At 47.7% G+C, this 21,954-nt stretch overlaps 1 protein-coding gene across 3 annotated transcripts; it reads right to left on the reverse strand.

The window, feature by feature from the left end:
* Positions 1-178: 178 nt before the first annotated feature.
* LOC114798889 (PDZ domain-containing protein 4) lies at positions 179-19,208 on the reverse strand. 3 transcript variants are annotated; one of them, XM_028994975.1, is made up of 7 exons: positions 17,399-19,208; positions 9,107-9,148; positions 7,650-7,936; positions 7,476-7,566; positions 7,017-7,115; positions 6,384-6,548; positions 179-3,344 (listed from the first exon to the last, which is right to left on the reverse strand). In XM_028994975.1, the coding sequence occupies exons 1-7, from the start codon at positions 17,456-17,458 to the stop codon at positions 1,584-1,586; spliced, it is 2,505 nt and encodes an 834-aa protein (XP_028850808.1). In that variant the 5' UTR covers positions 17,459-19,208; the 3' UTR covers positions 179-1,583. The 3 variants fall into 3 exon arrangements, with proteins under 3 accessions (XP_028850808.1, XP_028850805.1, XP_028850809.1); XM_028994972.1 differs by having other exon boundaries at positions 9,101-9,148; XM_028994976.1 differs by lacking the exon at positions 9,107-9,148.
* Between the last annotated feature and the right edge of the window lie 2,746 nt (positions 19,209-21,954).

Genomic DNA, 21,954 nt, shown 5'->3' on the forward strand with positions numbered 1-21,954 from the left:
TTTTTTAAAATGAAATGTCAAATATTTTTTTAACAATCTCATCCGCTATCACGAGTCCGATTGAGAAAGATTCCAACCACAGCAACTGATTTATTAACTGACCATATAATCCCCCCATTCGTTATTGACCAAATATTATATCAGCAGTTGGAAATTAAAAAATATGATTAGGTCGGTGTTTATTGCAACATATCTGAAACCTGTTTTTTTATTTGGGGAAAAAAAAAAGTTTTATTTTGCACATAAGCCGTATCTACAACACTACAGAACGACAAATACACCGTGAAGCTCCGAGATATTAACCAGATGAAAGAAAAAAAGAGGAGAAGAAAACCCACGAGAGACAACTGCACACTTGGTTCCAGCCACACACATCGTCCTAACACCTAAGTTCTGTATATCTGAACAAAAAAAAACCCCACATGCAGTACTTTAACACGACCAGATTCCCCGGTTGGTTCTTTCTGTCTGCCGGCATGAAAACATGTCAGCGGATGGCGGTTTGCTCATCCTGACGGCTCCAGAAAAGCCCACTGAAGCGTGAAGCATTTCACGTCCTTTATTAATCTCTCCTCGTCCTCGTCGAAACCAGCGATTGGCGGTCGTGCCGTGTAAACGAATGCGCTTGGGTTGCTGGGCCGAACCTCAGCAGGCCGCTGTCGGCAGACCGTTCGAAGGTGGGACGGGACGTCTCCCGTTCAGAGGCCTTGTGCTCTTAAAAATACTCACGAGCGAGCTATATAAAAACTACGACTATGGCACACAACAATTCCACACGGGACAATACAAAAATTCAGGTTTCGATAAAACGGAAGGCTTTCCATCACAGGATTTCAGTAATTTTTGGTCTGATAATTAGCCCCCTTTTATTATTGTTGACCTCTGTGTTGGTTTAAAAAGTGGATTTTTTTTTTTGTGTCTTGGGGGGGGTACTTCTTTCTCATGCTGTGATTGGCATATAAAATGTAAAGACGTTTGATATAAATGTTCATACATTCACATTATGTTGGGTTTTTTTGCAGGCTTGTAGTAAATATTGTTCCATGATGGGCATTGAGTTAAAAAAATTATAGGCACCAAACAATTGGAAGAGTTCTCATGAAAAATTTACATTCTTTTTTTTTTTTTATTTGCTTGTTTTTGCCGATAGGTGGAAAGGAGAGCGTTGTTCCCCTGGTGTAGATTTGTAGGAAACGCAGAGAACCCGTGTTCTTCTGAGGATTTAGTGTATTGCCACCCTCGCGTGGTTTCATTGTGCTCTATGGGAAAATAATAGCAGCATCGGATTCATCTTTTTGGCCGTTGCTTCCATTTCTGTTGCTTTTTTTTTTTTTCATTAATTTCCATCCAAATAGTTTTTTTTGTGTGTGTGTTTGTGTCATCACAATAATGTCACATTTCGTGCTCGTAAGTATCCCTCTCAAGCTTACAAATTTAAAACCACTGTGAACATGGTAAGATGAAAACAACTGAAGCCCCTCCCACGTCAAATGGTAAAAAAGACGTGTGCGTGAAGTTTAAAATTTGCTTGTGCCAGAGGAACATTTACGTGACGCAGTTGTGACTGTGCTTTCCACCATGACCTAGACGGTGGTGACGGAGAGAAGAGGGTTGTAGACCTTCTTCCCATCAGGGGAACGGGTTCCGTGGGCCAGCAGCTCCTGGATGGTGATCCAGTTGTCCAGGATTCTCCGGTTGCGCTTCTTCATGCTCTTCTTCTGGCTGAGCTCCAGGATGGAGGCGGGCCCCAGCGCGTCCTGCTGGCCCCCGGCGCCCTGGTCTCTGTCTCGCTCCCTGTCTCGCAGCAGGAAGTCCTGCCTGCTCTGCATCATGAACTCCCTCCTGCGGCGGTACTCGCGGGCCCTCAGCAGGTGTTGCTTGCGCTCCTCCTTGCTCCAGTAGCGGCCCATCTTCATCTCGCTGACCGCGTCGTCGTCGGTGGTCGTGCCGCTGCGCTCCTCGCGGATCTTCATGGCCCTGGCCTTCAGCAGCCGGTCCCGCACCGGCCGCTTGGCCACGTAGCGCGAGCCGTCGCTGCGGACCTTCACCTTCCACTCCATGCGCGGGGACGGCGGTAAAAGTGGAGGTGGGGGCGAGAGGGGCGGGGCTTCCTCCTTCTGCGCGGACGCGGAGTGCAGCTGCATGCAGCTCTGGTAGCGCTGCGGCAGCTGCGCCCCGTAGTTGCGGCGGGCGAGGTAAGGACTGTTGGCCCTCGCGGCCCCTCTGGCCCCGTCGGAGCCCCGCCTCTGTCCCGTCCCGCCGCTGCGAGAGAGCGACCTGATCCTGGCGCCCGGGTTCTCCTCCTTCCTGCACGGCTGCTCGGGGGCCTCCAATCGCTCCGGCCTGGCACGTTGCCTGGCAGGCGCGTGGTTTCGGGGGGCGTCCCCGTCAGGGCCCTGCGGTGACGGGGACGGGAAGCGCTCGCCGGCCAGCGGCGTGCTCCTGCAGCTCTCGCCGCCCGTGTTGTAGGCGCTGGTGCTCTCCTTGTCGGAGCGCTCCCTCTCGGTCAGCTCGTTGATGTCGGACAGGTCGTGCCGGAGGAGCTCCTCGGCGCGGGCCTGGCCGCCGGTCGCCCCGCCCGACTCGCCGCCCTCGTCCTCCCCGGGAGGCCAGGCTTTCATGCAGCGCTCGCGCAGCTGCTGCATCTTCTGCGCCCGCAACACGTTGCGCCACTTGAACTCCAGGTGCCGCAGCTCCTCCTCGAGCAGCGCCATCTCGTGCCGCGCCAGCTCCTCGTTGCGGTTGGCGTCCAGGGGGGCCGTCCCCTGGCCGGCCTCTCTCTGCAGCAGCAGCAGCGCGTTGCCGCTCTTCCCGTAGTAGCACCGGATCTGCAGCAGCTCGCGGTACCGCACGGACTCTTCCTCCGTCAGTCCCGGCATCAGCATGCAAGCCAAGGGGTCCGGCGGGGGGCCGCAGATCCGTTCTGCTTGTCCCTCGGGCCCCGGCAGCGAGTCGCTGCTGAAGTGCAGCTGGGGGGGCGGCGTGGCGCGAAACTTGCGCAGACTTCCCGGCGTGTTGGTGGCATCGGTGGTGCAGGCGCTGGTGGCGTCGTCGGCCAGGAGGTCGTGCTCGGAGGACTCCTCGTTGCGGGTGCTTTCGTCCGTGCGGCCCACGCCGCTGTCCAGCTCCTGGCTGTTGCTCAGCACCGTGTGCCAGAGGGCGGCCGGCGGCGGCGGCGTGTCACGCGCAGACCAGCATCCACTGCGACCCCCCGCGACGCCGCTCAGGAGCGGCCCGCGTTTCTGCATGAGATGTGGGCCGGGTAAGTGGGCGGCGTTGTCCAGAACCTCCAGGCCCATCTGCAGCTCCATCTCCAGGTCATCAACGTCTAGCTGGTTCTCATTCTAAAGAAGAACAGAAATAAGTCATTATTCTTCGGGATTTTTTTATACTAGATCATCTCACTGTTTTTTAACGGATCAAAAGTAATCTTATAATAATTTGAGACACAAATTTTATCAGTTATCAGCCATAAATATAAAAGCAAATATATTCTACTTTACGTATAATTAATATAGCATATAGACTACTAATTAAAAGTCTGTACACACCTACTCTGGAGGCTATTTTGGTTGTAGGGTGGTAGTAGCCTAGTTGGTAACACACTCGCCTATGAACCAGAAGACCCAGGTTCAAACCCCACTTACTACCATCGTGTCCCTGAGCAAGACACTTAACCCTGAGTGTCTCCAGGGGGGGACTGTCCCTGTAACTACTGATTGTAAGTCGCTCTGGATAAGTGCGTCTGGTAAATGCCTTAAATGTAAATGTATTTTGAAGAATGTAATACAGGCAGTGTTGGGGAGTAACAGAATACATGTATTATGTATTTAGAATACAAAATATGAGTAACTGTATTTTGTTACAGTTACCGTTTAAATGAGTGATAATCAGAATACAGTTACTTTGTTGAAATAAATGGATAACCCATTTTTGGATTACCCAGTATTCAGAATACGTTTCTCACATTGAATAACTTAACGGAATATGTTACAAACTACATTTTGGGGCATGTATTCTGTAATCTGAAATGGAATACATTTTAAAAGTAAGCTTCCCAACACTGAATACAGGGAATATATTTAGTACTCTTTGCCTTTGTGGCAGAGATGATCATTAACAAGGAAAAGCGGCAACAAGTCTTTCCCATTGAATAACTTAATGTGACTGAATGAAGGTGATTTGAAAAGCCTAAAAGCATTTTCACTACATAATAGTTGTTGTCTGGTAGTGCATGAAAATTGATCTTCTCAGCTGCTGTTTAATATATGAACACCAGATGGCAGTATGAAACAATTCTGGGACACACCCACCCACAGCAAGTTAAGGCATGTTGAAACAGCGGGAGACTCGACTCTGCCATTTGGGTCAGGGACAAAGCAAGCCTACGGGTCCAGACAGACTCTTCCATTTGGTTCGGCCAGGCCCAGTGACCCAGACTGTATCATACATCAGAGTTAGTGCTGTCAATCAATCAAATCAATAAATTCAACACTAATTAATTGTGCGTTTTTGTAAATAATTTTTTAATTGATACTTGCTGTTATATTTAAAACTATTACATAGGTTCAGGTCGTATCGTTACACTTGCACATATGCGCTGAAGACGTCACGCACCACGACACTGAACTGCGGGTCCGTCGCCTCCCATTTCTGCAAAATCCATCTTAAATCCAGAATGTCACGTTTTTTACAGTATTACAATAAAATGATTCTCAGCACAAAAATGTGCAGTTTCTAAAAATGATCTTCTTGGTTCGGGTGGAAAGACTGAAGATTTTTTTCTCAATATTTTAATGTTTCAGATGCACAACTATATATATATATGTGTGTGTGTGTGTGTGTATATATATATATATATATATATATATATATACAGTAAATACATTATATTGTTTTTGATGCCATGAACAGGATACCCCTACATTTAGATTGAACATACTGTCACCCCGACTTCGCACCCAATAAATTTTATAAGCTGCAGACGTGCCGCAGCTTCACTCAGAGAACTGTCAGGCCTCATCAAGGGGAATCGATATTTATGAGGAGGGAATGGCTTACTGATTGAAATGGGGGGGGGGCACTGATTGCCCTTTTTCATCCCGTTTCAATTGAAGCAGTGCTCAGAACCTCACCCGTCTCACGTAGTGTTATTCTATTCCTTGAATTCATATTCCGCGGTTTCCTTTGTGTCCTGTTTGTTGTTTCATCTTCATTCCATTCTGTTCCATGGCAGACATGTAAGCCCCTAATCTCCATTCCTACATTTATTAATGTGCTTCTCTCCTCAGAAGTCTGTGTTCCCCCAGCGTCTAATCCTCTCTCTTTCCATCCCTGCCACTCCATAACACGTTTTCTCTTGTCCCCCTCAACATGTGAGTGTGTGTGTGACCACAGAGGGATTTTTAATGGCCCTACCTGCCCTTAGGCGTGTGTCTTCAAATATGCCTGTGTGCATGCATCTACTGTAAAGTGTGTCTGCAACACTCATATCTCCATGTATGGTGATTACATGGTGCTTTTTCCTTCCTAGACTCCATCAGTTATAGGCCCAGATCCATACAACATGCCATTGGCTATCTGTTGTCCTTCTCCTAACACGACCTTGGGGGAAACAAAGGAATTCCACGTCGGCTGAGGGAGAACTGCCCCTCCCCCTTTGGCATATTCCTCCTGTCCCTCTCGTTATTCTTCTCCTGTCCCTCTGTGGTCCACTCTCTTCCCTCCCACATGCCTGCCCAAGTCTTCTGTGTACCTTCCCTGTCTCGTCTCATTCGTAAATGGAGAGGTGCAGATATGTCACCCATGCATGAGCAGCTCTACCTAGACAATAGAAGCTCCGCGGCAATATTCAACATATTTTCAATCAAAAACAGATTCAAGGAACATTGCGCTTTATATCAATCCTTCATACATTTACTGTGCAACAAGGAGGTCATATTTCCCCAATGCATGAGGTGTGTTCACTAGTATCAAAATGTTTTCAACATTTACATTTATGGCATTTACTGGACGCCCTTATCCATAGGGACCGTCCCACAGGAGACACATCTTGCTCAGAGACATGATGGTAGCAAGTGGGGTTTGCGTATGTTTGAGAGAAGGATCTAACCACCCACCCAGCCCTTTTCCTTGGTGGTCAATTGATTCTAACATCCAGAAGATGAATTTTAATGATGTTTTCATGAACAAGGGGAGGGGTTTGTAGGCGTGGGTGACTACTCTCGCACACCCTACTTCCTCATTCCTTTTTTTAGACCATTTAACTTCTGTTCTGTGTACTTTTGAGGGCCACGTCCACTACTCTGATCAGGGAACTAGTGATTGTTACGCCATATTGATCACCAGCGGAGAGCCTGATGCTGGCTGCAGTAAATGCTCACCTCTATGTCTGGCCGGGCCAGAAGCAAAGAAATATTGGTGCTGTCCTCTCTGGTTAAGATGGCAACTGCTTCCTCGCGGTTCTGGACGTCCACCCCATTTATCTGCAATATTCGGTCTCCTTCTCGTATGCGGCCGTCCATGGCAGCTATGCTGTTGGGGTTAACCTGCGGGAAACAGGGAGCAGGTAAGCAGGCACCGATCGACGCCCCAAGCGGCCGCGTGCAGTGTTAACCACGCCTCATTTATCACCTCACAATCATGAGGTGACCAGGCTACCTCCTCTCTGCACGCAAACCTTCACCCACCATCATGCACCGTCGCCCACAGCGTGTCCTAATCCTGACATCCTTTTACCTGCTCCTGTGCTTTTCTCAGTGGCACCTCAGTGGCACCATGGCGGATCGGGATTCGAACCCGCAACCTTCTGATTATGGGGCCGCTTCCTTAACCGCTAGGCCACTACTGCCACACGAAATATTATATAATACACATAATAGCATATAATACTTAAAGTATTATATGCTAACAAGTATAACACATTATTGGCATGTGTTCTTATTTTATTATTTTTCTAGATTTTCATATATAGCTCAGACTTCACAGCACATGTCTCCTCTGGTGAATATTATTACCTCTCCTACATATATCCCCAGGTCCTCTTCATCATCGGTGCGGTAACACACAGTCAGTCCCAGCTTGTCCTGCTGCCGAGATTTATACAGCTCCACCTCCTGTGCGAAATGAATATGTTGTTACAGGTTGTTACACACACAAATACACATATACACACACACACACACACCTTTTTTGGCATTTATTTACGTCTATGCAGCCGCTGAATATACGCACTCTGTAGAAAGAAGCACTTCCGGCCAAAGATCTGACTGATGAACCCCATGGCCTTCGTGCCAGCAGCGATCCAGACACCAAAGGATTATTACATTATTATTACAAATTAAGAGCCTCAGTGAGACAGTGCGGATAAATGACTGAGGGGAAGAGGGGAGAATGAGTTGTGGTGAAAGGCTCCCTCGTTAATTGGTGGAAGAATATACGAGGAGAGACGGCTGGTTACGTAACGTGGACATTACCTCATATTCCAGCTCGTCCTGCCTGTCCACTTCATGCTGGGAGATGTCAAAGTAGTCGTTGGGATCGTAGTAGTCAGGCTCCAAGGGCGGCCTGAGGGAAAAGAGGAGGCGGTTATGGTTCCCTGTAATGGACAGGCCCGCCTTTAAGTTGAATTACGCGCCAATCGCACTCACAGTTCGCTCAGCAGGTAGGGCCCAGGGAGGGGGGGCAGCGGCGGAGAGGAAGGCGGGGATGGCGGCGTCCCGCCTCCTCGTCCATTCAGAGCTCGGCCCAGCGTGAACATGCGCTGGAAGCTGATGTCCGTCTGGGTGCCGCTGTCCACGCAGTCGGCCGGCGCCGCCGCGGCCGGAGGCCCGGGCGCGCCCGCTTTCCGGCGGGGGCCACGCCTCGGCTCCCGACCTGAGCGCAGCGCCTCTAGAGCTTGCTCTTGGGAGAGGCGAGAGAGCTCCTTCCCGTTGACCTACGGTCCAGGAGGGTGGACAGGGAGCAAAGAGTTGTGATGGAGGTACAGGAAGAGAAATTATACATTAAAAAAGAGACAATACGCTAAAAACGTACATATTTGCTAGACACAGAAATGAGTTTGGATGTTGATTGTGTTCAGCATCTTCTGTTCACGTATCAGCGGTCATTTTCTGACCCCCGTCTGCTGCATTTTGGGTATTGTTGAGCGGTGTACCACTCTACATAGCACTGATCCGTTCAAAAGTTTGGACAGACTAACTCTATAGAGGTTATGGAGGCTCGGGGCCTATTTTGAAAAAATGTCATTTAGGCCCCGTCCACTCGAGAACGATTTTCTCTGAAACGGGTTTTCGGTTTCTAAAAAACTGCAACTTTCTCCTTCATTGGACGCCAGCGTTAAACACGTAGAAATGCTTTATAAGGTCCTGCAGCTGCTGCAGCCCGACCACGGGTGTGTGATCCTTCATTGTTGTATATATGACACATTTGGGGTTGGAGGTCAAGTTGGAGGTTGGGTTAATATGTCTGCATTTTTTTTTCCCGTCCACATGGATATGCAAAAAAGAGAAATTCACTTTGAAACCCGTTTCAGAAAATAACCATTCTGGGTCCGCGTACATTTTAGGCGAACGCGAAGCACATTGTGACCTCTGAATTTAGCCCATCACCCTTGGTGAGGAGCGGGCGGCCATGAAAGATGCCCTGGGAGCAGCGTGTGGGGACGGTGCTTTGCTCACTGGCACCTTGGAGGTTCGGGAATCGAACCGGCAACCTTCTGATTACGGGTCCGTTTCCTCACGCGCGAGTCCAACCACTGCCATATATGAGTAGGTGTGTCGTAACACTTTCTCATCACATCTGGTTACCAGTGGTGATGGACAGTGTAATGGTAGGTGCAAGGTAGGCGTTCCTAATGAACATGCTGGTGAGTCCTGTTCTGTGCATTGACGTAAGAAAGAAACCGACTAAAGAAAGGACAGACATTAGTGGGAGGTTTTTGGCACAATGTGGTGCTTTTAAAAAGAGAAAACATGAATTACTAGAGCGATAATCAGAACGTTCGTACTGTCATGACCACAGGCAGTCGTTTCATGTACTTTCACAGAGACAGACGAGACACGGTGCTCTCTAACACAACACAGAGAAGAAAAGGTCATACTGGAACCTTCAGGTGACCGTTCCACAGCATGCTATTAACGTGACCCCTCTGCGCAGAAAAAGAGAGAGGGGGGTAAGTTCGAGAAGTGGAGGAGAAAACAGTGTTTGCCTGAAGGCTGAGCGTGCAGAGGAGAAGTGCAGTACTGGAGACACGAGTGACGGCTTGGGGACAGGACATGACGTGTGTCGATGCTGTATGGCGTCTGGTGCACGTCCTCACCTCATACTCAGTAGCTGTAAAGCAGCTACCTTAAAAGCGGCAATGTGTTCAATTTCCAGTTTAAACCTTTACTTAAAATATAACTGAATGTCATGATCCGGACCGGCAGGGGTTGACTCCGGATCCGGGGTCCGGACCGGAGTTTCATGTTCGTCTCGTGTGATGTTCCCTGATCGTGTTCACCTGGTGTCTATTTATATAATTGTATAAAGCTATCCTGTTCGTGTCTGTTCAACGTCGGGTCATTGTGCGTGTTAATGTTCCCTTGTCTCGTGAAGTTCGTATTAAACCCCTGTCCTGTGATCATGCGAATGCGTCCTCCTTCACCGCCATGTCCAGCCCACCCTCCTTCACCGCCATGTCCAGCCCACCCGTGACACTGAAATTTGATATTTACTGATGTAAGCATGTAAATTAGGCCATTCCTATTCTGTAAAGGTCTTTAATGGTTTATTCATAGACTGGCAAATAATGACACGATATCTAGATCAGAAGAAAGATCATTTTGTGAATCAAGTGACAGTTTCAGGTGGTTTCAAACTAATTGCAACATTGAGTTAAAGCTAATTAGCATTTTTATACAATAAAATAATGGCTAAAGCAGTTAAAGTGAAGTGATTGTCACATGTGATACACAGCAGCACAGCACACGGTGCACACAGTGAAATTTGTCCTCTGCATTTAACCCATCACGCTGAATGAGCAGTGGGCAGCCATGACTTTCTGATTACGGGGCTGCTTCCTTAACCGCTAGGCCACCCCTGCCCCATAAATGTGACAGTAATTTAAGAAGGTGGAGAAGTAATGTGAGCTCATACGTCCCAGTTCAGCCGCAATCAGGTGGTAAACTGGGAAATTCGCTCAGACGTGTCACCCATGACCACAGTGACTAGCTGGCAAGTTCGATGTAAACATTGCGATAGCCCTGTATTTCCATTGTGTGTACAAACCAGGTTTCTGGTGAAATACTGCCCCCTTTTTTTAATGGAGTAGGAATACGCCCTGTGACTTCACCTTTAAGAACTCGTTTCGTATCCCCGTTCCAGTGCTGTATTAGAAACTGCGTCATACTAATCATTGTACAGAGTTAAGCTGGTAGTAGGACGGTGAGCTTCCTGCGACCTCAGTCTCACACCCCCCCGTTGACCTGTGACCCCACAGCATCAAATTAATCCCGGCGTGCCCTTTAAGATCCTTTTTTTTATTTCTGAAGCAAAATCCAATTTAAATTAACTCGCAGGCCTCCATTCCAAATCTCACGTTCCCATCTAGGTGTGTTGGAGTCTGATCGCACCTTCTCGTTCTCTTATCTGTCTCGGTTTAACGGTGATTATTGAGAATTTGGGCGTGTCAATCTGCCGAGGTCAACCCGAACTTGGTCACCAGCATCACGAGGTCCCACCGATGGACGTTACATTCACCTTCAGGCAGATTTACATAAGCATTGGCGAACCACCGCAGTGATGCCATTTTACAACCAAATGTATGTCTTCACCCCCCCCAGTCTCACCGCCCCGCCTCTCTTCTGTCCTCCTTCGAATAACTGCATTTCAGATCGATGCGGCTCGGTGCAGTCGAGCACAAAAACTTCACGCTCCTCAAGCACCTTCGCCTTCTCTTCGCTCGTCTCATTACTCTCTCCTTTCCTCTTCTCCGCCCCATAATTTTCTCTATGTCTTTCTTACCCACTGTCACTGGCCAGCGCTGGCGCAGCAGTTTCTCCTCTCTCCCTAAAGGTGACAGATATATTCCTCTGTCCCCAGCACACCACTTCTAATCTAATCGAACGCCGTCCACCGCTGTGCATGTGTCCGTCCATGCGTTGATCTGATTCAACTTAATGAGGCGCCGATCGGCTCAGCCGAACCTTCACTACGCGAGCAAAGCCTTGGAGTTTTCACCGTCACAGTCATTGGAACCGGAGTACTGCATTGTTGTGTCATGGAACTGAACAGGTTGTAGGTGCATTTTTTTCTGACATTGGTTTAATGTGACTGTGGGAATTATTCCATGCACCGTTTTTCGAAATAAGCGAGGTGGCACGCGTGGAACTCGTGGAACGTCAGATGGAACTTATGCACAGTGAACCGCGGTGACTGTCAAGCATCTGTTGGCTTCACTCGTCTCTTCCTTAAAAGGATGCAAACCCCAGGCAGACAGAGGGTGACAGTTCCGCGGCTCTCTTCCCCTCGCCCCGCCCGCCCCGCCCTCCTGCCGGGACAGAGATCGAGAGGAGCGCGACTCGAAGCACGCGCGCCCCTCGCCTCGGCCTGCTTTTCCCCTCCGTCTCCAACGGCGAGGAGAAGATGGAGGGGGCTGGAAGTCGCAGTTAACACCGTCTGTGTGGTGGAGCCAGGTAAACACTGCAGACACCCCGCGGAGAGAGAGAGAGAGAGAGAGAGCAAGCAAGAGACCAGGATGAAGAGCGTGAAACCGCTAATTATCCGTGAAAGATAATGAACTCCACACCGGCATCTTTGTCTGGGTCGGCGACTGTAATTTTTCCTCATTTTGACCTCTGACCTCTGTCCTTTAGCTGGGTCACATGAACCCAGAAAGGAGCTGCCAGTCCCAGTGCATTTACATTTACAGCATTTATCTGCAACTTACAATCAGTAGTTACAGGGACAGTCCCCCCCTAGAGACACTCAGGGTTAAGTGTCTTGCTCAGGGACACAATGGTAGTAAGTGGGGTTTGAACCTGGGTCTTCTGGTTCACAGGCCAGTCTGTTACCTGCTAGGCTACTACCACCCTCATTGCAGAGTGGCAGATGCGCTGCAGCCTGGCATATTTCATCGTGGAAAAATGAGCCGAAATGATTTTTGATTGTTTCTGTCAGTCGATTATTCAGAAAGGCCCAGCAGGGGGGTGGCTGGTGGATAAAAGCAGAGCCGGGAGTACAAAGAGGGCAGAAAAAGGACTGAAATTGTGGAAGGCAGATGGAGAGGGGCGGAGCTGGGAGGTGGTAAATAACGGCGATGCGACTGTAATCTGGCTCGGGGTGCAGCGTGCAATAAAACACACACTCGCTGCAGCTCCACAGCCGAGCGCGAGCTCCAGCTCACACGTCCTGGAATAATGAGGCCTGAGTGACTCTGCACCACTTCGCTCCAGCCCCTGTTCAATCCGAGTGCGAGAAACCGACAAACACGCGAACATGACCGAGTGGCGGCCGGTGAGACAGCGGCACTATTATCGCTGATGGATAACCGCTACATCTGTCTCCCGCGAACCACAGACCCTACATTCCTGCCATCTTGCTGAAATGCGCCCCCCCCTCCACCGGCTCCCCGAGGCTGGATGAATACACAAGCGGTGGGACCGCGCATCGGCCAGAAAAGCATGCAAGGCGCATGCTAATGACCTTCCGGGCCCATCGTTGCTGCTCTTAAACCAGTACCTACTAAACCATTCCAGTCCACCCTCAACCAAAGCCTGGACCTGCACCACAGTCCTAGCTATAAAATATATTTTGTGGGTCATGACATCAGTTATATTGATAGTGTATGAAATTGCAATGCTTTCAGTATGTGTATGTGTGCATGTGTGTGTGTATATATATATATATATATATATATGTGTGTGTGTGTGTCTGTGTGTGTGTGTGTATATATATATATGTGTGTATATGTGTGTGTGACACACACACACACACACACACATATATATATATATATAGTGTGTGTGTTTATATATATATATATATATATATATGTAAATGTATATGTGTGTATATGTATAGTATGTGTGTGTGTGTGTGTGTGTGTCACACACACATATACATATATATATATATATAGTGTGTGTTTATATATATATATATATATATTTATGTAAATGTATATGTGTGTATATGTATAGTATGTGTGTGTATGTGTGTGTGTGTATACACACGCATACATGCACACTCTGTCCTGAGAGCATGGCAATTTCATACACTATCAATATGACTGATGTCATGACCCACAAAATAGTATTGGTCTGTTTTTCTGCAACCATTGATCTTACTTCTATTTGTGGAAATATTGGTCAGGTGCAATTATTTCCCTGTTCAGTGATCGGTGGTATACAGAGTTGCTGTATATAAACTTGTGTAATACTCAGTGGGCGATTTGCATCTAACCAGACTTACGGTGCAGCTAAAAAGCTAAAGGCCGCAACTCTGGGCTTACAACAGGTATTACCTAACCAGCTCTGGACTGTGTCACTTCATAAAAGCGTCCCCATGGACAATGCAGCATGTGACCCATGTCTATTGACAGGGTTAAAGGTCACAGCTGTGGAACATGTTTGTGAGGACCTTGCGTTATAAATATATAACATGTGTATTGTGAATGTGTAATGAGTATTTAAGCATTTGTTGTGTTTGTGAGGACATCCACAAAATGATAAAGATGATGAAAAAAATGCTGTGCCCTTTCAGAATTATTATTCCAGATGCAAACATGAACGATCTCTTGTTAATTAACACCGAAGAGATAAGTGATTAGCCCCCCGATCGCTGTACAGCAGAACATGATCCAGAGAGAGAAAGCCACATTCAGAAATGCTTTATGTCTGGCCATAAGACGATTTGGGTCGGTGTACGAGGTCCGGATGGCACGTATGTCAGCACATGTTTCTTATCAGTGAGAGGCAGCACATTACGGCCTTAATGACTCTGGTTTCCATGGTGATCGGATCCCTTTGCGAAGGGAAGTATTGAATTCTGGGAGGGTACCTTTATATACCTGCAGGCGCCAGCAAAAACAGAGCACGGATATTGTACTCAATGAAAAGTTTGACTATAATTCAATTTAGCGGCACAGATTTGTGCCGAGTATATTCGTTTTTATCCAAAAATATCACATGTAATTCATTTCAAAAGATTTAATAGCTCACAACTGAGCAAGTCTGCCCTGACACCACAGAAAAAAAGGCTCCTGATTGAATGGAGTGCCTACAGCAAATCCCTCCTGCATGGCGGATGGAGCTGTGTTATTGGTGTGTCTATTGGTGTGTCTAAAAACCCATGACTAATAAATGAATGCATATTTCATGTTTGCCACCATGACATTTTTAATGCACTACACAAAAATGGTTGGTCGAGCGGTAATATGTAAGTGTAATGTAAGGAATGTGAAGGTATGCTGATGGCCCCAGTTTCAATTTACATTTATGGCGGACGCCCTTATCCAGAGCACCTTACAGCCAGTAGTTACGGGGACAGTCCCTCTGGAGACACTCGGGGACACAATGGTAGTAAGTGGAGTTTGGTCTTCTGGTTCATAGGCGAGTGTGTTGGCCACTAGGCTACTACCAGCGGAGCTGCCATGGTCCTGAATGGGAGTTTATGACTGAAGGTCTTCAACAATGTCAAAGTGTCTAAATGAAATGACAAAATATAAATAGTTCGATGCTTGGTCTTAGAAACGAATGCCAAATCTACGGTCCCTTTCTGTTGCTGTCGTTTTCTTTCTCCAAGAAATCGCTCAAGATGATTGGGCGTCATTTTTCTGACGACCATTGGAGTTGGCCACTGGAGGACTTTCCTTGTGTTGGTGTCACCCCACCAGACGTCTCCTGTGTGTACCGCTGTTGCTCGCCTCTTAGTTTCAGACCTGCGTGTCGGCCACAGTAACTGAGCAGGAAGGGGAGCTGTCCATGGTGTTGTCCACCGGCGATTACGAGGATTTCGACGATTACATTTTCCCCACCATCTTGGTGATTTTTCCAGTCCCCGCTGCCACGTTTCAGCGTGCCTGTTAATATCACCCGCTTCTAATGTTTCTTCACCACAAATAATGCTAAAGCTTTACGAGCTCGATGAGCTCATTGGCTCACAGAACCTGGTTCTGACCGGAGTTTTTCAGGCTCCACTGGTTAAGTGCTGTCTGCATCCAGAATGTTCTGCGACACCGCAAGTCACAGGCAGACTGCCATCTACCAGTCATATTACCTGGAGAAGATTTAAGTGCTGAAGTGTGGCATGTACTGTATATTCGAAAGTCAGTCGTAACAAAATCACTGCATTTCCACACATTGAATGCATAGGCGACTTGTTGATTGATTTGCTCTCCAAACTAAATAATAGATAAAAAGTGCAATATGAATGCAAAGTGCATCTTGGGATTTTTTTGTGCAATATTGAAATGTTAATGAAATGTCTGTGGTTAAAAAATTTGATTCATGTAAATGGAACCGGCCGAAAATGACTAATTATGGGGCATTGTTATTCACGTTTTTTAGTGGAAACAAACAACTCTAAACCGATTTCATGCTTCAATTTCTGTTTCTGTTCTGAGAAAATGCACAGCTTCTTTTAAGCCATTGGCTTTTCATTGCAATTAGCCTCCTTTGAGACATTTGCTGCTTTTGTTCACTCGCTTGTTTTTTAATTGCTGCTGCGCCAACGTTTTTTTTTTTTTTAATTTCTCATAGAAAATGTCATTAGAAATCTGCTAAACAATGGGCAGAAAAAAAACACAAGGCCAGACATTATTAACTTGTACTTAATTCATTTTCAAGAGGATCCCTTCTTGTTGGTGTGTAATTATTTTTCTGACACCCAGAAAATGAACTGTAATGATTTCATAAACATAAACACAATTTTAAAATGGGAGGAGCCTGCAAGCATGATTGACGGCTGTCACCCACATTATGCACAATTTAAACCCCCTCCTGTCCATAAGTCACACACCCGGGTGTAACACAGCGCCCATCTCCTCCTTTTCTCCACCGTTTCTTTTCTAATTCCCCTTGTACACAAACGTGACCACACCCACTACTACCAACACCAACATGCAGGTTATCAGGCGCTTTAGTTCAAGCACACTTACAGTATATATTTTTATGGATTCCAAGCATTTGTTAGGGACATGTGATTCAATATTTGCTCAGGTATATTGTGGGAAATTTCCAGTGTGGGACACATTTATCTTGTGCCCTTCCTCTATTAAAAATCTCCAGTGAATTTACGGTCGGGCGCGGCCCCCAGACGGCCCCCTCCAGGCTAACGCAAGTCACTCAAATCCGGCCATTCATCCCTGCTCCGTGAAGCACAGAAATCAATTACGTCTGGCATCTGAGGGCAAGCGGCTCAGAAGCGGCCGCCGCCGTCCCCGCAGTCCTTCGGTCCTCCACCCTGCTTTCTTTTGTCTGGCCCACACCTCCCTTTATCTGATTTCATCTTCGCTCTTCATTCTAGGTGACATTATTAAGTTTCAGCTACTGTTTCATCATTACTTCTCTCCTTCACATCAACAGAACAACAAAGTCGGGATAAATGATCACCTCGGTTGAGAAAATGTTCATTTGAAATATGCCGTGTACAATCATTAACACGAGACGGATGACTGGTGTCCCAGCCCAATAAATAATGGATGTTCGGAGCCTGTTACGTTTCAACGTTTGGACAGTCTTTTTACCAACAGAAGGCACGTTTCTGCGGTCCATCATCATCATCATCATCATCACGATAATTACATCGGTTGCACCCACGTGCGTCTGAGCGCTAATGGCTGGTGAACACAGTAGCTTCGATGGGTTTTCTAATTGGTTCGATGACTGTGATTAATTCTCCACTAGGGTATCATGGCTGGACCCCTTAATCAATCGCATACAGTATTTGATAGCGTTAAAGGGACATGTATGTCCAACGTCAACCGCCCCTTTGCTTTTGGACTCCTTTCCTTGTGTGCAGCAGTTTTGGAGTTTGCTTGGTAAACCATGAATTTAGTGCTTTTTCTCTCACTGACACGCTTCATTTTGTGATTTCTTGGTTTTAGGTCACCAGTTCCAAAAGTGGTCAAGGACAATGGATGAAAAATGTTGCTTTTTTTAAAAAAATTTTATGAGAAATGCACAAAACAATTCAATGCGATGCATGAAGCGTCTCTGTCTGGTTCAGAGGGCATTCATCCACTCGGAGGTGACGTGTGTACACGAGGCATCGGGCAGAGCTGTCACGAGGAACAGCAGGGAGGCCGACACCAGCCAGACGTCCGCCTCACCCTCGGAGCCAAGACCAAAAGAGGAGGAGAAAGATGGGCAAGGGGCTTCATGACAGGACGGGAGGGGTAAAAAGGGTGAACTCTTACCTGGAACATGACCCGGTACTGTTCCTCCGGCTTTTGCACGACACACATGTTGCACCCCATGGTGTCGTCTTCTCGCTTCGTCTTTTCCGGTCCGAACCAAACCCCACACTCAGTTCTTTCTTAGTTCCTGCCCTTTGCAGCAGACACCTGGGGTGAAAGTAACCCAGGGTAGAATGTCTTAAACTTTTCTCCAAATGTCAGACCGTGGTAGGAAAAGTCACGACAAGCAGCCAGTCTGAGCGTTGGTGGCCCTCAGTCCTCAGCCGGCCCTTTCACTTCAGCTCTAGCGCTTTTGGAACCAAAAATGTCGCATTTTTTGCAATTGCGCCGCTCTGCCATCCGTCTCCGTCTCCATCCTTCTCTGCTGAAAGTGATGTCTGCTTCTATTTTGCATGCATCGGTTGATTTAGTTTGCTAGTCGGGTAGAAAGATTGATGGAGATAAGTTTGAACACTGTAAATGGACAAATCTGTAAATTTTGTTATCAGATTTCAGTAAGAAGAACGGTGGGAGGGCTTTGGACATGAAGACCACACAGTGAAGGTCCGCTGGAGATGGAAAGGCAGACGAACCAGTCCCCGTCCTTGTCACCACGCTCTGCAGGCCCCGGGCCCTACTCTTAATCCTCAAAGCACCAGGAGTCTGATGTCAAAGACACAATTCCTTCTTCCTGTCCCGCAGAGTTCTAAAGGGCCATTTCCCCGGCCTGGCTCGGCCTGGGTTCTGGTAAGTTCATCTTGACTCCCCTGCACCAACACCGAGAACATGCCTCACCCGTGTTTGCGCAGCGGAGCGAGGCCAGGACACGCCGGCGGTTCCCCGCCCACCCTACATTCTGTATCTGTCCCGTCCCCGGCAGAGACCGTCGGTCATCAACAAAGCGACAGTGAGGGGGATTCAGTGCCGGGCATCACTGAGCCCGGAACTGCTTAATATGACGACCCGGGGTCACGCTAATTAAATTTCACCCCTCAGCAGATTAAAAAAATAATAATCAATAAGCACCTTTAATTGCATATTGACCTCTGAAATGTATTGACGCGGATTTCCAGGTTGGAGGAAAAACGCACGTCTCTCACATCATGAAGTGGGAATTCTGGACTAATGGCCTTCAGCCCACAGCCCAGTCCAGAACGTCCCATTCTTCACAGGCAGCCTGATCGATGCTCTCAGACAGGCACACACACACACACACACACACTCGTTCACACTGACACACTTCCTCCAGCGTAAGTTGCTTTTTACACCAGACGTGTAACTCAGGAACGCGGCGAGGTGCCGAGTTTGAGAAGAAAGGGGGATGAAGGAAACAGGAATGGATTTAAGCTGGATCGAAAATCAGCTCCATAAAATTAATTTGCATCCTATCCTATGAAATCGAAATGAAATGAATTCAGGGGATTAATGTCTGAAGAGCAAAATTTGCATCCATCCTTCCTTCCATCCTTCCTTCCTTTCTTTCTCTAAAGGCAACAGCCTCCCCTTGTCGCACGTAAAATCCAGTCTGGTTGCGTTGCAGCTCTGCAGTGGGGAATCCTTTCCGTGCCCTTGTTCCAGGGGGAAAGTGCAGGACACGTCCAGAAGTTGCGTCCTATTCCAGCCCGTGCAGAAAATCACCGTCCGGCGCAGGACAGAACGATGCAAATTCCCCCAGCGGAGGAGCGGAGGACGCTCCCAGCAGTCCCTCACCGTGCTCCCCCCACCCACTGCAGCAGGAGAACGGGGAAGGTATTCCCACCCGGCTGTCCCACGCTGAGCACGGGGAGACGCGTCTTTGTGCGGCCGGAATTCTTCAGGATGCTACGGAAGGCAGCACATCCCCCTCTTCTGCTGCTGCTCTCTCTCTCTCTCTCTCTCTCTATTCCCTTCCACTTGCTCTGCCCTCCCTCTCTCTCTCCCTCCCTCACTCTCTCTTCCTCTCTCTCTCCCTCTCCCGCCTACCCAGGATCTGGGTAACAGGTGCCACGCCGCAATGAATTTTAAGATCTGGATCTCAGCCATGGGGTGCTAATGTAATCAAGTGTGAACACGTGCGGGAGGAGGGGGAAGCAGACGGTACCCCCAAAGACCTGGGGTGGCCAGAAATGCTCACTAATACTCATCGAAACTCAAACATGGAATGATTCTCGCTTCCAGCCAAACCAAAATCAGTTTCATTTCTTTGTTGGTTATGCCAGCGTGTGGGGAGCAGCGTGTGGAGAGCTTCATCTGGAGCTCCACGCAAGATTTACATTTTATATTTACAGCATTTATCAGACACCCTTATCCAGAGCGACTTACAATCAGTAGTTACAGGGACAGTCCCCCCCTGGAGACACTCAGGGTTAAGTGTCTTGCTCGGGGACATGATGGTAGTAAGTGGAGTTTGAACCTGGGTCTTCTGTTACCCCACTAGGCAACTACCACCCGCTCACCCACTAGGCCGTACACAGTCTTAACGCCATCGTAAATTGTTGTGATGTCATCACTTAATGCCAAATTATTCTGCCATTATTCCTGCAGTGGCAACAAAGCCCGTTTCTTAAAGACAGCCAATTGTTGCATGTCGCTGAATAAAATGAAACCTGCAGCGCTCACTTCTCTTTACTTCAGCTTGCTGTGCCAGAAATGTGGTGAATCACACAGTTTCACACCGCTTTCGTTTGAATAAATGTGCTCACCTGAGATCATTTGCACGATTGTCAATCGATTAAGTCCAAAGTGTCTGCTCGGCCAGTTTAAGGACCGTCTTTATTCCACGGCTGTGTAAATCTGCGCCTGCACAGGGTGAAAGTGAGACTGCACAGGGAGTAAAATCAGGCGTGGTGGAATAAAAATACGGAATAAAGCACGGAAACCGAAATCGGCTCCAAAACTCACTGCGGCCGGAACCAAAGTGAAACGGAGACACGGGGAGATGAAAGATTTCAAGGACGTTTCGTCTTTCCCCAGCAAAGGCGAGCAGACCTGGATTCCTTCCCTGATGTTTGACTTCAGCATTGGGACCTTAAAGCAGGATGTTTAGCTGACAGCGTAGCTTTGCTTTTACGTTTGTTTTCAGTCCAAGAGAACAAGAATGAGACGTGGTGCATGGTTAACTTCGATCAAATAGCACGCTGCATACATGTTATGGAACCAGAACATGCGTTACTTCCAAACGTAGCCTCATCGTTCATACTGTGGCCATGCAGTAAGGGTGGGACGCAACGTCCAGTTTCTTAGTTTTCTTTATTAAACAGTGATTATCTCGGGTTTGTAACCATTAAGAAGAATATTGATTGAAGTGCACATACAGAAACGGTACAACGCTACAACTGTAGAATATTTGCTGAAAAACAGGCTTTCGTTATTAGTGACGCTGTCCTACTGAAGACGTTTTAAAAATATTTGGACTTGAAACAGCAGTGGTTAAAACAGCTGGTCTCGCCAGGCCGCCATCATCACGAGCTGATGATGGCGGCCATCATCACGACTTACAATCAGTAGTTACAGGGACAGCCCCCCCTGGAAACACTCAGGGTTAAGTGTCTTGTGTTGTGGAAATCATTTCCAGCAGCAAAGCATTTGAGGACTTGCATAGAGTAGAAGGTCAACTGGGTTGACCTGGGCAAGATGAACTCTCACCCATTAGTAAGTTCACAGGCATATTTATACCACTCTAGGTGACGCAGGATAGGAAAGCAGCCTCAGAATATTTCTTGTTACCAGCTTGTGCGCAGCATAACACATTATGTTTGGAAACCATTTTAGCCTTATGCGTCAGCGCGTCAGCTGTCTTCTGACTGTTCCATGGCTAAAGGTGATGGTCAAACCACATGGGGAAAGTCCAGGCCCATGGATTTTGTACCCTTCACACTTGCTCAGGGACACGATGGTAGTAAGTGGGATTTGAACCTGGGTATTCTGATTCATAGGCGAGTGTGTTACCCACTAGGCTAATACCACCCTAGACAGACGAAAGCAAGCATGATTTTCTGAGGTACTGCATGCGCAATGTTCACCAGACGCCGGCGGTAATGAACCTGTACCTGCAGAACAAGGTTCTTTCCTTTTGGTTTAGTGCGCTGCAGGTAGAAATGTTCTAGTCTTTTAGGGCACCAGTACGTAGGAGCCACCCGAAGATGCTGTGACCCCCGGCCATTTACTACATGGGCAGGGGATGAAGGTTAATGTTGCTATGTCATCACCATTAATCACACTTAACTATCCCCTCTGACCATGTATCTGGGACCCGGTTGCCGTCTGATCGCGTGATCGAGTTTGGGGTGCATTCTGGACACATTAACCCCTCCTCAGGTATAACGCAGCGTCCGTTTCCTCCCTTTGTTCTCTACACACCCGATACACAAATGGGACCACGCCCACTACCAACATGCATGACTGTCATGGTGTGACATTAGTGAACGTTCACAGGGCTTTACATCATATTTAGGGGCACTGTAATTGTTTTCCAGATGTCCATCTGCTGCATCCATTATTCATGTCGCCCAAATATTTCAGCAGCCATTAGAGCACTGGACGGTCACAACCTGTCAATCACTGAGCTTAATGGAAGTCGGAATTATACAGAGTGATAT

The sequence above is a fragment of the Denticeps clupeoides genome, chromosome 10, assembly GCF_900700375.1.
Source record: "Denticeps clupeoides chromosome 10, fDenClu1.1, whole genome shotgun sequence".
Lineage (NCBI taxonomy): Eukaryota > Metazoa > Chordata > Actinopteri > Clupeiformes > Denticipitidae > Denticeps > Denticeps clupeoides.

Bases quoted from the DNA above. Each gene is read 5' to 3' on its own strand.
- LOC114798889 (XM_028994972.1), bottom strand. From the start codon at position 17,458: ATGGGGTGCAACATGTGTGTCGTGCAAAAGCCGGAGGAACAGTACCGG. The intron at 7,937-9,100 runs GTATGACCTTTT...CCTGGACCGTAG, and splicing joins ACGGTCACCTGAAGGTTCCA to GTCAACGGGAAGGAGCTCTC. The intron at 6,549-7,016 runs GTAATAATATTC...TGTTTCCCGCAG, and splicing joins TGGGGATATATGTAGGAGAG to GTTAACCCCAACAGCATAGC.